Source organism: Siphateles boraxobius, unplaced genomic scaffold (assembly GCF_051911475.1).
Source record: "Siphateles boraxobius isolate OS27281-9 unplaced genomic scaffold, OSU_SipBor_1 31, whole genome shotgun sequence".
Taxonomy (NCBI): Eukaryota; Metazoa; Chordata; class Actinopteri; order Cypriniformes; family Leuciscidae; genus Siphateles; species Siphateles boraxobius.
The window spans coordinates 9,775,408-9,792,259 of NW_027508931.1; the positions used below are offsets into that span (position 1 = coordinate 9,775,408).

The 16,852-nt window shown below is 42.3% G+C and overlaps 1 protein-coding gene across 1 annotated transcript; it reads right to left on the reverse strand.

The window, feature by feature from the left end:
• Positions 1–130: 130 nt before the first annotated feature.
• On the reverse strand, positions 131–12,402 carry LOC143696861 (transmembrane protein 53). The gene is made up of 2 exons (XM_077193659.1): positions 11,802–12,402; positions 131–1,433 (listed from the first exon to the last, which is right to left on the reverse strand). Exons 1-2 carry the CDS (start codon positions 12,277–12,279, stop codon positions 1,072–1,074), a joined length of 840 nt encoding a protein of 279 aa, XP_077049774.1. The 5' UTR covers positions 12,280–12,402; the 3' UTR covers positions 131–1,071.
• Between the last annotated feature and the right edge of the window lie 4,450 nt (positions 12,403–16,852).

Here is a 16,852-nt window from a genome sequence, read left to right on the forward strand (position 1 = left end):
ACTTTTATCACATACTGGTTTTCAGCTATACTATAGGGAAGTTAACGATTTCAGATGCAGCCTGTGTATTGTTTCACCTTACCCAACCCTTTTGTGAGACTTCTACGCTTAACAAAAAAAAAATACATTATTAATCGGAATTATTGATTTATTTGATTTTAAACAAAAAGTAAAAACCTTCATTATTGCAGTGATAAACAAGGTGAATACAGGTAAAATAGGACATTTTGATGATTTGTCATGGACGTTGCTTTAAAATATGCCAAATGGCTTAGGCCTGCACACAATATCATTTGTACATATCTCCATTACACTATACAGAGTAAAAGTAAAGAAATATGTAACACAAAAATCTAAGTGTCCAACTTTACTTGTATTCACCTTATTTTCAGTATAGGTACTTGAACACAACCTTTATATTATTCTCGTGTCTGTGCTAGAAAACAACAATGCATAGGTTTACCAGGATTGTGTCAAATGGTATATTATACATTTAATTCAGATTTGATATAGCTAGTAGCAAATTTTATATAGCTAGGTCATTTCTTTATTTGAAAACAATTTATTAGTCAAAGAAAACTGAAAGAGCAGGCTGTTTCCCTTTGAAGCAAACAGATCGATGATCCAAGATGGACAGTCAGTGTATTCAAATGAACATTCTATAGACATTAAAAGTTAAGTCAAGTTGTCATATAAGCTACGACTCATTACATGCAAAAGGTCTCTTAAACCTTTTAATGTTTATCATAAATATCTACAGCAAAATAATGATATACAGTTGTATATTTCAAGATAATCATTTTGAGGTCTGAAGTATATGAGCTTCACATTGTATTGCAACAAACCAAATCGGTCACATATCAATAGATTGTATGTAGTAGTACACATCCTCAACATGCCAGTGGTATGGTCTTCACATGTAGTCACATAATTATTTCAACAGACTGAAGAGGTTTGAGAAACAATCAAATTCTGCGACGTAAAACTAAAGGGAATGTCTATATAACAGTCAAACCAGGCACTTCAGGCAATTTTTGATGTTTAATGAGGCAGGTGATGACAGTTCAGAGTTCACATTTTGGCCTTTAGAGGCACCATGTTGAGAGACATCACAAAGTTCTCTAGGGTGGCCAGGTATTCCTGAGGATGTGTGCGCAGATGACCTGCATGAATAGACTCTTTCCACTTCTTGATCTCGACAGATAGGCCTCGATTCCTCCATAACTCCACATTATTCTCCAAGTTCTTGTAATCGCACATTGCATCATTCTCAGAGTAAAAAAAGAGAGCAGGTGTCATCAAAGGATTGCTCCAGAAAATGCTGATCGCCGAGTTAAAGTAGTCAACCGTCTGGTGTTTAAAGACACGGAAGTACAGAAGGCCAGCCGTTCTCACGAGACCCTCCATCAGGGGAAATATGGTTTTACCAAGACCTGGAAAACAAACAACAAATCCAAAATAATTAAGCAAGAGATTTCAGTGACAACTCGATAATTCTAGTTCATCAGGATAAATTTCTCTATGAAGTTTTTCAGGCCTTGTGTAGTTTGAATACTTTTGCCGTTTGAAAAGAAATGTGATGTTTAAAAGCTACAAGGTTGCTTAAGCGTTGATACGTGGTTATACACTACACGCCTTTTAAAATCTGAACAGATTTTTAAAACAGCAGGCAGCATACACTTGCCGAGTTTGTATATGGTTAGAGAGAAAAGCTGGTCATCATACACTACAGGACTGAGGATGATACGATACACTACAATACACTGAACAGAAACACGTGACGCATTCTCCAGTGATTTTTCGACCTGGGAGCAAAGTGAGCTGCGTTACCCACATTGTGTGAATACTGAAACAATTACTAAACAAACGGCAGATTCTGGGTTTTCTAACATTTATTTCATGCATGGCATGCGCCATCTCGCGGCTCCATCTCCTATATCCTAGTGTCTCAACACGATCACTCGTCAAGCTCCAAGCTCGTGATCCGTGGTCTGGATGGTAAGTTTTTCCTTCTTTTTTGTCTCATAAGTCATCTCCATTTTTTCTCAATCTTTGAGACTTCGCACGATTTCCAGACATCACACATATTGTGCATCATACACAATATGTGTTCTAAAATTGGCTCAAAATATCAAACATGTTTTGATGTCCTCCGACTGGATGGAATCAAAGTCTGACTCTGAAGTTAAAAAAAAATCATACAGAATGTGATTTTCAGTGAATTGTCAACTCTGAACATGTTATGAGGTTGAAGGATGAACTCAATCGCAGACAGTAAAAAATTAACACAGGGTTTATTAACGACAAAAAACAGAAAAATAAAACCCACGAGGGGGCAAAACAAGACAGGATAGACAACACTAGACTAAGACTCAGACGATACTAAGACATGATAAAACACTTCTTTCAGGACAAGACTTTCAAGAGGTTACTCACGGGTTAATTCACACAATGCATGACAAGGTATGATAATGAACCAGCCCAGGACAGCAAACACAAGGGGATTAAATGGGGAGCAAAATAATCAGGAACACAGGTGACTCTGGTAAAGCAATAATGACAAAACGAGGATAACAAGGGGGCGGGGCAAGGTAACGAGACAACACAAGCACATGGCCCAAACAAAGGACCATGTGCTTGCACACAAAACATGAGTCTGTTATGATCCTACCCTAAGACAAGAGAAGTATTAAAGACACAAGGGCAGAATCATAACAGAACACACAAAATCTGCAGACTTGTGCAGACATTTTGCAACTACTTCCGACTCACCCAGATCGCAAAATACTGAGCAAAAGTCGTGTAGTGTATTCCAGGCTTTAGTTGTTGGTAGGCAGATAAGTACACAGACATACAGATAATGGTACACTACCGTTCAAAAGCTTGGGCAGAATCATAACAGAACACGACTGAGCAAAACATTTGGCAACTACTTCCGACTCTCCCAGATGCAAAATACTGAGCAAAAGTCGTGTAGTGTATTCCAGGCTTTAGTTGTTGGTAGGCAGATAAATACACAGACATACAGATAATGGTACACTACCGTTCAAAAGCTTGGGGTCACATTAAATTGATCAAAAGTGACAGTAAAGACATTTATTTTGTTAAAGATTTCTGTTTCAAATAAATGCTGTTCTCTCTATATAGAATCCTGAAAAATAATGTATCACAATTTCCACAAAATTAAAGCAGCACAACTGTTTTCAGCATTGATGATAATAATAATAAATGTTTCTTGAGCACCAAACAAGCATTTTATAATGCTTTTGGAAGGATCATGTGACACTGAAGACTGAAGTAATGATGCTGAAATTTCAGCTTTACTATCACAGGAATAAATTACATTTCAAAATATATTCAATTAGAAAACAGTTATTTTAAATTGTAATACATTTGTATTATTGTAATAGATACCATGCATTTATGCAGAGGTGGAAAGAGCATAGACAGTATAAGAAGTGGACAGAGCCATCTCATTGGAACTCAGTTGAGACAGTTGAAGCCCATTTTTAGCGATTTTTTAGCACTTCCGTTCCTGACGCGCAGACTCAAACTAAGCTTGATGACGTGAGCAACCTGTCTGACAGACGTAAATCTTCTAGTAGCTCTGCGTGAAAATTGCCAACGTTAATCACTTCATATGTATTCACTTGCCACATATCGAATTATTTCCAATTCCCCAAAAAACGTTGTTGAAATATTTTGTCCCGTTGCTTTTATGGACTCATTATCTATGGGCTTCTCCCTTGACGGGACGAAAGTTATTCGCTGTCAAAGTGACGCCAAAATGAATGGGAGTCAATGGAATGCTAACAGCAGGTGAAGTTCTGCTACAATGGCGGCTCCCGCGAGGCTTCAACTTCCGGCTGATGGATTACCCCCTTGGGAAAGAGTAATAAAATATTCTGTTCAAGTAAAAGTACTACTACTTCAATGAAATTTTACTTAAGTACAAGTAAAATTACCAGTCTAAAAATCTACTCAAGTAAAAGTAAAAAGTAGCTCATTTAAAATTTACTCAAGTAAAAGTTACTGAGTTACTTTTTTAACAGTGGGGGGTGGGTGAACAGTGGGTGGGTGGGGTGGGGGGACTCTCCCATGTAGGGTTTTAATGGTATGAGATTTTTACAGTATGGTAACGTCTCAGAAAATATCACGGTTTACAGTAATGATCAATTATTAAATAAACGGTATTATTAAATTATGGTTATTATTATGACAGTATATTAAAATGACAGTTAAATTAAAGAAAACAGTTTTTTGGGGGGTTGAACAAATGCTTTTATTATAACAAACTTGAAACCATTTGTTTGATTTGTTTATTAAAATTTCAATAGAACATGTCTAATCAATTAAATTCAATAATTGATCATGAATTAGATTAACAACTCATTTTTAACATTAATATTTTTTTTATTTTTTAAGAATAATATAGTCCTATGAAATGTATTTTATTCAGAAAATTAATGTTTCTTTTTATGATTTAATCCAAATATATTATCAAAAACGGTGGCAATCAAATGAAAATTTAAACTTGTGTCCTTTTATTTTTTGGGGAAGAGCTGAAAAAACAGATTTACTAAATTAAACCATGAACAAAAAATATATGCCTTAATTAATGTTTAAATAAATTGTATTATTATTGTTATTATTATTATTATAATTTTGAGAAGTACGTTCTATTGTATGCCTACAATAGTAATATATTTCAGTCATAAGTTAAACCAAACTTTTATTTTGACGGGTTGTAGTGAAGACCTTTTTCAAAGTGTAAGCCTATTTGACAATGGTTTTTCTCAAATAAAATGATGAAAATGCTCATTAGGCGTTCTCTCAGAGCAGCTCTGGAAATGTTTATGTATTCATCATGTACTCAAATTAATTGTGAGACGCTGAAAACACCACGCGTACTTGATTATGTAGTAGACAAAGTGGAGCAGCTCATTCACACAGATTCACAGAAACGCAAGACAAGCAGGTTATATTTTTACATAGCAGTATTTTTGCGCTTAAATATTCACAGATCATGTCGCGATTGGATTTATTGCACAGTTCTACTTTCCATGTATTCATCCATCCATCATTTTGCGTGTTTTACGTGACATCTTTTGCGTTATGTAAATTCCATTTTCATGACTGGATTCCGGGATTCCCTCTGCATCACGTAAATCATTCGCCTTAAGTTATAATCGGGACATATCTTTATCTGCAGGGGGATGGTTTCCTATGTATCCTCCTTTTGCAGCCACTTTGTGTCCACATTTTTTGCAAATTGGATATCTATCCTCGAGGACAACCACACTTTTTTACATACAAAGTATTTCCATACTGGCCATAATTCGCTTAATAAAAATTCGAAGGCGCTTCGCTTTCAGCTTCAGCTGGGTCTGCGTCACCTTTTTTGCGTGTTTGTTCTCCCGCCCTTCAATCAATGCAGTAGTTTCCAGAGTGTGATTTTTTTACTTAGTAACGGATATGATTTCAAATGTAGCGAAGTACAATACTTCAAACAAAACGTACTTAAAGGGCGAGTTTGGCGCTTTACAAGTAAAGCCCTGTTTTAAGATCGTTTCTGATGAAATCGAACGGTTAAGATTAAAATTTGGACACATGCTGCTGTCCCGAGAATTGTAGGTTTTGTGTTAGCCCCCCCCCCAATCATTCATATAAACGCATTACACTTTAGTTTACAAAGACGTGAAACTCACCGAGTGGTCTGGGGTAGAGGTCTGCACTCCCGCGGGAGTCCGCAAAACAGTGCGGCGCGGGACAAATTTTTAAAGGTCATTGCGGGAGCGGGCGGGATGATGAGGTGCACTTGCGGGTGCGGGCGGGAGGGATGATACGCTGCACTCCCGCAAATGAAATATGAGTATAAAGTAAAATATATAAATGATTAAAGTAGCATACATAATTTGTAGTTGTGAGGGAGATTCTGATTGGCAGCAATAAAAACGTTTTAAGCAGCCTAAACTTGTGAATGTTGTCGGGTAGGGCGGGGCCTAATCTCACGCACACTTGTTTAGACACAATTCCTTTCCCGCCGCTCCGAGTTCGAATTCGAAAGCTAGTTCAAGTTCAAAATAGAAAGCATGGACGAGGAACAGAGCGCCTCTAGTGCTTCAGATAAAGTACTGTTGTGAATATTATGCTGTTCGTAATATGGGACCAATAAATATGTTACCAAGTATTGGCAAGGAATTTTGTGTGCACGCATTTTTTTCCCCAAGACCTTTCGTCAGACAGAAAGTGCGGGCGGGAGCGGGACATTATATCACAGATGCGGGCGGGAGCGGTACTAAAAATGACAAATCTTTGCGGGAGCGGGCGGGAACGGGACTGAACACTGCGGGAGCGGGTCTGAAAATTGTGCCCCGCGCAGACCTCTAGTCTGGGGTGTTCACTGATATGCTCACGCAAAAATCGCTGCAAAAGATGCTTTCCAACAGGTTTTATTGTAGTTTTTGGAAGAATGTCCGGTTGTGAGCCGTTGGAAAAATAGGTCCACAGTTTAACAAACGAATGGTAAAACACCTGTTGGAAAGCATCTTTTGCAGCGATTTTTGCGTGAGCATATCACTGAACACCACAGACCACTCGGTGAGTTTCACGTCTTTGTAAACTAAAGTTTAATGCGTTTATATGAATGATTGTTCCAATGCACCTATGAAACCATTGCATAGGTGGGGGTGTGCTAACACAAAAACGTCTCTGGTTACGTATGTAACCCTAGTTCCCTGAAAGGAACGAGACGCTGCGTGACAACGCTGTGGGAACGCCCCTGCGTGAGTGCGTCATGAAGCACGTATGAAATCAGTCCAATGGCAGAAGGAACGTCATAGGCGGGTGACGTCATCGACGGGAAACTATATAAGCACCCCAAAACACAAGCGCGTCAGCTTCTGATAAGACTGAACCAAGTGCTCACGGGCATGCTGGGAGTATGGCATAGACACGCAGCGTCTCGTTCCCTTCAGGGAACTAGGGTTACATACGTAACCAGAGACGTTCCCTATCAGGGAACTCGAGCTGCGTGACAACGCTTTGGGAACGCTAATAACAACGTCGCCATACGAGCAAGTGTCCGTCGTGTGAAGTCAGAGCGCACATTCGGACGAAAGCACCTGCGCCCCTGGAGTGGAGCTGAAGTCGAGATGATAAAACTTCACGAATGTGTGCGGTAAGGACCAGCCTGCCGCATCACAAACATCCTGGATTGATACTCCTGACAGGATAGCCTTAGAGGCAGCCATACTCCTGGTTGAATGAGCCCGGACAGCCAAAGGAGAAGGCTGACCGGCAGACTCATAGGCAAGTGAGATGGCCTTGCCAACCCACTTGCTCAACCTCTGCTTAGATACTGGACAGCCCTTCTTAGGGGGTCCAAAGCAAACGAATAGCTGTTCACTCTTTCTCTGGGTCCGACGTCAGAAATGGAGGAGGACAGAAAGCCTGCAGTACAATAGGCCTGACCACATTGGTTGGTACCTTGGGAACGTATCCAGGCCTAGGGAGGAGGAAAGCCTTCACCATGCCTGGTGCAAATTCCAAGCACGAGGGAGAGACCGACAGAGCTTGGATATCTCCTATTCTTTTTAATGAAGATATAGCAAGAAGAAAGATAGTTTTAAGAGTGATGAATTTCTCCGAAACTTCTTCAATGGGCTCGAACGGTGCTAGAGAGAGACCTTCTAGAACAACCGCCAGGTCCCAGGTCGGCACCCTCGTGCGAACTGCTGGCCTCAGCCTCAGAATGCCACGAAGGAAAACGGGTTACAACTGGGTGTCTCCCGAGAGAAGCACCACTCAAAGGGACGTGGTAAGCAGATAGGCCGCCACATACACCTTAGTGTGGAGTGGGATAACCCTGTGGAGAAACGCTCCTGAAGGAATTCCAGCACTGCACCCACCGGGCAGTTAACTGGGTCCAGCTGGTGTTCTCCACACCAAGAGGTGAACATTTTCCACCTCAAGGCATATAATTTCCTAGTGGCCGGAGCTCTGGAGTGGAGGATGGTCTCCACGACCTCAGTGGGGAGACCAGATTCTATGAGCTGGGCCCCCTCAGAGGCCAAGCACACAACCTCCATAGATCTGGGCGGGGGTGAAGTATCGACCCGCTCGCCTGAGAGAGAAGGTCCCTCCTCATCGGAATCTCCAGAGGAGAGCCGTCGAGGAGAGAAATTAGGTCCGCAAACCAAACTCGGGCCGGTCAGTACGGGGCTACCAACAGTAGACTGACCCCGTCCCGGCGAACCCTCTCCAGAACTCCTAGGAGCAGAGCAATCGGGGGAAATGCGTACAGGCGTGACCTCGGCCACTCCTGTACCATCGCGTCCAACCTCAGAGGGGCTGGAGGACTTAGGGAAAACCACAGTTGGCAGTGTGATGTTTCCCTGGATGCAAATAGGTCTACCTCGGCACGACCGAAATGTCTCCATAGGAGCTCCACCACCTCAGGGTGGAGTCTCCACTCCCCGGGCCTCAGCCCCTGCCTCCGATTGAGCCAGAATCAACCAATCGTCGATATAGTTTAAAATGCGGATGCCCTGGAGTCCAGACATTTCGTGAAAGTTCGGGGAGACAGTGCTAGGCCGAACAGAAGAACCCGATACTGGTACGCTTCGCCCCCGAAAGCGAACCTCAGGAACTTCCTGTGTTTTGGAAGGATGGAAATGTGGAAGTACGCGTCCTTTAGATCTATCGTGACAAACCAGTCCTCGGACCTGATCTGTGACACGATCTGCTTGAGAGTAAGCATTTTGAATTTGAGCTTCCCTACTGAGCGATTTAACAGGCGCAGATCTAAAATTGGACGCAACCCCCCATCCATCTTTGGAACGATCTCTGCTGGGAGGAAGAACTCGTTCTATAGCCTCCTTCAGCAGGAGAGTTTTCACCTCCTGTTCCATAACCAGAGCCTGCTCGGGGCCCACCACTGTGGGCAGAACCCCTCTGAAGCAAGGCGGGCGTGATCTGAACTGAATCGCGTACCCCTTCACGATAGTCTGCAGGACCCAATGAGATACATTTGGAAGGCTTTTCCACTCTGCCAAAAATTCTACTAAGGGTACCAGTCTCTCGAGACTGGCCTCTGGAATATTTTGAGTGGCAGACACAGTGCCCTGTAACGGCGCACCGGCAGGGAACAACTGGTCTGACCACTCTAAACCGCTCTTCAGAGCGGGCGAGCGTCCCTCGGGAAAGCGCTCGCTGGGACCGTCTACGCCCCGGGCACGCAGGCGGGGTTGGCAGAACGGGCCCCTGAGGGCACAGAGAGAGAACGGGCGCTGTGTACTGCAGCGAACACCTTTCTCTCTTGGTGGGGACCACCCTCAGTACCCTGACGTTTCTAGCGTCAGGGCTTCTTCTTCGACGAAGCCTTCCTGGCGACAATAACCGTCCTCAGATCGGCCTTGCCCCTGGAAGACCTCGTCTGAGAGCGCCGCGTCTCGGCCTAGTCTTGCTGGGGAGGAGCACGAGACGCGACACTCCTTTTCTGTTGCACCCGGTGTGAGGAGCTACTCGACGGCCGGGGCTGCTCCCGCCCAGCAGCCCCGGAGACATGAACACGGAGGGGGAGAAATTTCTGGAGCGCCGCCGCCTGCTTTTTCTCTTCCTGAAACCTCTTGATGACCGAATTCACTGAGTCACCGAAGAGGCCAGCAGTTGAAAGCAGGGCGTCCAGGAGAAAAGATTTTTCCTTTTCTTTCATGTTGGATAAATTCAACCATAAGTGTCTCTCCGTTGCCACCATGGCTGCCACAGAACGACCCACTGATTTGGCCGTCTCCTTGGTGGCACGGAGAGATAGATCTGCTGCCTGACGTAATTCTCGAATTACGTCAGCACTAATTTCATCCCTCTCTCTCATATCTTTTAATAGGTCTGCTTGATATGCTTGTAATATCGACATAGTATGTAAGCACGCTGCCCCTTGACCTGCCGCCGAGTAAGCTTTGCCCACCAAAGCCGAGGTATTTCTTGATGGCTTTGTGGGCAATGCCGGTGTCTTAAATGACGATGCCGTATCTGGAGATAGATGGCTCGGTAGCGTTTCTTCAGCCTTAGGCATTGCCCCATAACCATAATTCTTAGCCCCAGAAATATTTGAATAAACAGATGTTTGCTGGCTAAATATTCTGGATGACACTGGTCTTTTCCATGACCTCGACACCTCGGTGTGGAGGTCAGGAAAGAATGGAAGACACCGGCGTGGAGGTGCAGCACGAGACGGCAGAAATCTTTCATCTAGTTTACTTTCTGAACGAGATTCCTGTCTATCAGCTAGCCACTCGATGCTTAATTTTTCTACAGCACGAGTGAGCACCTACATAAGCTCCTCACTAGCAGGAGACTGAAGTGACGAGTCCCCAGTCTCTGCTGTATCAATACTTTCAACATCCAGATCCTCAGAACTGGATAATTGAAGTGATGGAGGCTGAGATAGGGCAGAGCCCGTCTCAATCCCCGCTGATAGATCCATTTGCGATCCCCACGATTGAAGCCTCCGCTGTGCCTCGGCAGCAGCGGGACCCGAACCGCGGGGAGCGCGGACCGAACCACTCTCCTCGAAGAGGGCTCGACGGAAGCAGAGCGTTTTCATTGACATACGCTCACAATGATCGCAACCAGCTCCCTCGAGAGCTGACTGGGCATGCTGCACTCCCATACAAACAAGACACAGATCGTGAGTGTCCCCACCCATGATATAACGTGGGCAGGGATGAACACACTTTCTGAACTGCTGTTCGCTCGCCATATTATATATATATATATATATATATATATATATATCGTCTCTTTATAGTTTTTTTATATGTGAAAAACTCCTGCCTAGCCATTTCTAAGGACAGACAAAAACACTTTGAGACACAGACTGATATATTCACACACAGAGCGCTTGCTGAAGACTCAGAAGCTGACGCGCTTGTGTTTTGGGGTGCTTATATAGTTTCCTGGTCGATGACGTCACCCGCCTATGACGTTCCGTCTCGCCATTGGACTGATTTCATACATGCTTCATGACGCACTCACGCAGGGGCGTTCCCAAAGCGTTGTCACGCAGCTCGAGTACCCTGATAGGGAACCTAAAATTCTCGGGACAGCAGCATTTGTCCAAATTTTAATCTTAACCGTTTGATTTCATCAGAAACGATCTTAAAACAGGGCTTTACTTGTAAAACGCTGAACTTACCCTTTAAGTAAAAGTAAAATTACAGATTTTAAAAACTACTTTAAAAAGTAGAAGTACACAAAAAAACGACTCAAATACGTAACGCGAGTAAATGTAATTCGTTACTTTCCACCTCTGCATTTATGTAGCTATTATGTTATTTATTATACAAAAAAGAAAAATGGGGTAATGTGAAAATGCAGATCAGGAAGTGGAAGATTTCCTGTAGAACTGTAGAGTTTAATTGTTTAACATTACCACTTGAATTTACAGCACAAATAAAATAAAATGTTCATATACATAATATAAAAATAGTCAAACCATGATGCAAGATTCTCATCATACCATCCACCCCAAAAGCCGGGGACACACTTATCGACTGTAAGGCCGATTATGAATGTAATTTGATACTTACAACTGATCATGTCCAAACGTGCCGAGTCAGAGACAGTTGTGTTCAGTTGGTGTTCACAGTCGGTGTTTAAAATCTGCTGCAGTCATTCATTGGAAACAATCTGTAAGTGTGTTCAGTTCAGTCTTAGAATGTTTCAGCAAGTCGTTGAGTGTGTCCCCGGCTTATGTGTTAGCAGTACAGACTGAAAGGTTTATAAATCTCTGTACATACCGGTGGCCATATGGTCCAGTGATCCTACGACCAGGCTGTCGTAGATTTGACCCCTGATCCTGTTTTTCAGGCCTTGGTAACGCTGGGTATCTTTTGCCACATGAACAAGCACTTGAGAAAACGTATATCCCCCTATGGAGAAAGCATGGACCAGTAGGGGGCGCTGTGAGAAGCGCTCGCTTTCTAATAATTCCAGCACACGGCCACCATACTCCAACCCCCACCGGGGCCACAAGAACTGCTTCACTTCGCTTTCCACTACGAGTACATCAAAGCCTGTGCGAAAGTAAATCTCACAGTACTTGGCAATGGCTTGTGGTCTGGAGCCCAGCCACGGCAGTAACACCAATATAGGTTTAGGGTGACCAGGTGAAAAGCTAGCCGTAGGAGTCCCATCGACGTCATTGGCGAAGAAGGTAATGTGTTTACTGATCTTTTGCACAGTGACCCCAGCCATGGGGACCGCTCTGGAAAGCATGACAGCAGGTGAGCTAAAGAAAGAGCACAGTGGAAACAACAGCAGTTAATTTTTACAAAACTTTACAGCTGGTTTCAACTTACTCGCGTGTCCTCGGCCGGCACAGAAATTCGCTCAAAGACCCATGAACTCTAGAAATCTGCCGCTTAAGGAAAAATCGAATCTTCTGGATGAACGACATGCTGTATTGCCTGAATCCTTGCATTTGTCTGAATCGATTAAAACAGTGTGTTTCACAGCCCTGCTCCTCTAAAACCTTGCATTGTTATAACTTCATATCTGACAGACCCATTTCAGGCCATGGTGAAGAAACCCTCCCTCCTGGGAGACTGCAATCTTCAAATTATGAAATGCTAAATATTTAAGTGTTGCACCATTAGAATTCCATTAGATCAAGTTCAAATGTAACCCTGCCAATCAAATTAAAGGTGAAGTATTTAAGACTTTTATGTTAAAATACATTCTCTTAAGCTTATTGTTTATTGACTACTATAGTCCCTATTGTGATGTATCCGAGTGAAAAGGCTTCTCAAACAAGAAAAAATTTAGGTCTGGACTTGATTTTGTGCATCAGGGATTGAGTGGATCGTTGGATGGTTGTGGTTTGCTATTGCTGTGATCTCATGTCTTCATAAACATCTCATCAGAAAAGAGAAGTTATTTTGATTAAAATTCACAAAGGCACATTATTTAAAAAATAATAATGTGCACGGGTAAATAATTTATAATACATAGGCTAGTGCAATATTACATTTTTTTTCATTTTTATTTCATTGTGATTAAAGCCATAGACAAAGTATTTGATAAAATTGACATTTACATTGAGAGGAGCTGATATTCAACAATAAACTGATCTAAATTATGCATTTTCCTGTGTGTCGCCCAGTCACTGGTACATTCCAGATTCCAACAAACAATATCAATTAAAAGAAATAAATGTCATTTTTTGTGTTACATTCATTTACCCCTTATACATTTTAGATACAGTTCCTAATGTTACCATGTTTATGCAAATGTTTGTTAATATAATTTTTGTTAATATAATATAATATAATAGATAAATGAGAATTGCTTTCCTATCTAAAAAAATCTCACGTCATAGCAGTCATACAAATGTATAGCAATGGGGGCCTCCAGCAGATTGAGAAAAAGTATTTTGAGAAATGTGATCAAAGGTCAAATAACAAACACAGATATGGATTCTGATGCACGTCAAAACAAACATGCGTTTGTTCCATGATTCAAGCTTCAATACATGCCCTCACAAGGCTTAATCAAGCTACTTATAGCTATTGACAACTTTCATTCCACCTTAAATGACATGATGCTTCATTAACCTGTCTGTATCCAGGGCCGGCGCCACGGGGGGGCGTGAGGGGGCGACGCCCCCTCAACGGGACTCTCCCGCCCCCTCAGATCACCATGAATGTAAACGAGATTTTACTGATAAAATATGCTATTTAAAAATCACATTTGCCAATTACATTTACACATTTTCTTGTTTTTGTGAATATTAAGCTAAATTAATAATATTTTAATTAAGGACAGTCTGTTAGACAAAGTCGAATTTTGATTGGTCGTTTGATTTTGCGTGCTCGCTCACCCTAGCATTACGTTAAATTTCTCATACGGGAAAGATCACACGACGGCTACGGACTGTAGAACGGATATTCCATAATTTCAAGGTTGAATAATGCATATCGGGGGCAATCGGGAGAGTCGGCATAGGCGGAGGGTGAACCAACTCCAGGGTAAGGCTAAGATGTGCGCTTCCCCTGCATTTAAATAGATTTCCTAACCATGTAGTTTTAACCAACGTCGCCTAGCAACAACTTAAACGTCCCAGTATAAACGCTCCCGTTAACTCATTTGTTATTAGCGCAACTATACGTTTACAAACTGTTAATTTGAGCAAAAAAACAAGCAGTACTGTATGCCTGGCAGCCAATACAAATAAACATTGCCTTACCTAATGCAGCAAAATCCTGCGTTTAGACATGGCATCATGCGTTGATGATGCCCTCGTTGTTTAGTTTTGTGGTTATGTCACTCTCAATTAGAGCTTAGATTCTCTGCCCGAGCCCGAACTTGACCCGAACCGACGATATTTACCGTCACTATCCTCGGGCCGGGCCGGGCCTTTGATCTAGAGACGTGCACTCCCAACGCAATAGAGTGCGGCGCGGGACTAGATTTGATGGCCGAGCGCGGGCGGTAATGCACATCACTCTGTGTGTGCGGGTTGCGGGAGAATAAAACGATTCGCGAATCGCGGGACTCCCTCAAACTAGAAATATTTAGGAATAAAACATATAAAAACTAATACATTTTTATTCATCTGTTGCAGAAAAGCAACAAGAACAACTATATGTGTGCTTTAATAAGCAATAACAAGCTTTAAAGTTAATGCTTTAGTAACAAATTTATCAGGAGCATTTATGCTGATGTCTGATGTGTATGATGGCGACACGTAGTATTTGTATTTTGGAGGTACAGAAAAAAAGTCTATTTGTGGGCAGGAGTGGGACAAAACATTAATGTTGCGGGCGGGGGAAAGTAACATAGAAAGTAGTTGAGAACGTCAGTTATAACGACCCACGTATTAAAAAATCGTCGGGTTTAAATCGGGCTCGGGCTCGGGCTCATAATTAAGGTGCGTTCACACCGCCGCCGACTTGAGCTTCCAAAGCGGCCGGAAGTCATTCATTTTCAATGGAAGCTGGCTTCTCTCAGCTGCAAGGAGCGTCAAATCCCTCGGCGTCGCGTTTTGGGCGTTTTGAGCGTTTTGAGCGTCAATCAGAAAGTTGAAAGAAGCTCAACTTTATGGTAATTAGCTATGACGCGGTTCAGCGGCAAGCAGCGGCAAAACGCCAGAAACCAATCAGAATAAAGACGTCCTTCACTCTGGCTGATTCCGGAGAAACATACGATGTGAACTTTCGTTCCTACCAAAACATTAGTTCCGAGAAAATGGAGGAGAAGCTGATAATCGCTGTTGCTGGGTTTCCTAACATATATGATATGACGTTGTTTGCTTACAGGGACCAGTTACAAAAGAACGAGGCATGGGAATGCAATTCATTTGCTCACGGTGACAAAGATTTGACCAATTGCACTAATGCAAATAATAGCCTAATGCAAATAATAATAATAATAATAGCTAATTATTATTTTTTTCCCCGACCAAAAGTGACCAAAACAGTTATAAAAATGCTGTCATTATAAAAGGTTTCTTCAATGTATTGCTTGTTTTTTTCTGTTTATTACATTTCATGTTGTGACACTTCTCTTCTCCCTGCTACGTCAGAGCGTCCAAAGCGTCAACGAGCTTCCCCGTGCTTTTTGACAAGCGTCCTTGACAGAGCGGCCAGAGCTTCTTTGACGCTCAAGTCGGCGGCGGTGTGAACGTACAGTTACAGTTAATTTGTCGGGCCGGGCCGGGCTCGGACACAACGTGCAAATGAATGAATTTGTATTTAAAGTGATCACAATTTAATAAAAACATCGCAATTTATAAATTATATTGCTTTCATTTATTTAAAAATTGTTTATCGAAAAAAATGCATAAATCCTGCAATTTATAAATTATATTGCTTTAATTTATTTAAAAATTGTTTATCGAAAAAAAAAGCATAAATCCAGCATAAAATGAATCATCACGCGCATGAATTATCTCTGCGCGTGCGCACGGATGCAGTTTACGTCGTTTCCCACACACCACAGCTGAGCCAGCCCAGTCGCGCTTATCATTCGGTTATGGAGTGGAGTAAACTGATCCTAGACCAGCAATTATGTGCAGCATTTCTTTATAAAAGGAATAGAAGCTAGTAGAAGCAGTCAGGGTGCTTCTGAGGGAGAAAATTTCACTCGAATTGTATATTGTCTCAAGTCCGTGGCCAGGAAGGCTAAGCCTTTTTAGCAAAAAGTTTTTTTTCTCTCTCATCAAAACGTCTTATCAATCGTCTATAACAGTCTATATCAAGCAGGGACACGTTTGTGTGCATTTTATTTTGTGATTTCACCGTAACGAATAGAGTCTCTCCGCAACAGCGATAGATTGAAACGCGAGTCAGTGTGAAAACTGCGCGAGCCTCCAGACAATACTGTATCCGCTTCACTGATCGCAGCGGCAACGAGCACTTTGATCACTTCACTTGATTTAAAAAGCAACACATTTCAGCGCTAGAACAACTCTAATTTGACAAACGAACAAAATGAATCCTCTGCTAGTTAACTGGAGATGTAGAAATGGATAGATATTGGTACATCCGTGCCGCAAAGATGTTTTAAAAAATGGTGGGGAGAAGATCGACCCTGGCAAAAAGTGGTGACGTGCGTTAATGTGAACGCCCCCTCTCGGTATTTCAGACGCCCCCTCATCAGCGCTCGGCTGGCGCCGGCTCTGTCTGTATCTATAGCATTGTGTCTATACAGTGCTGATTCTCTGTCATTTTGAATGCATTGAATATGATCAAATTTTCAATTGATCCTTGAAATTGACAGAACAGAAAGAGTCATCCTGCACCAAAAATGTATCCAGTAAAAAAAGTTATTCAAACTTTGCATTTCATCA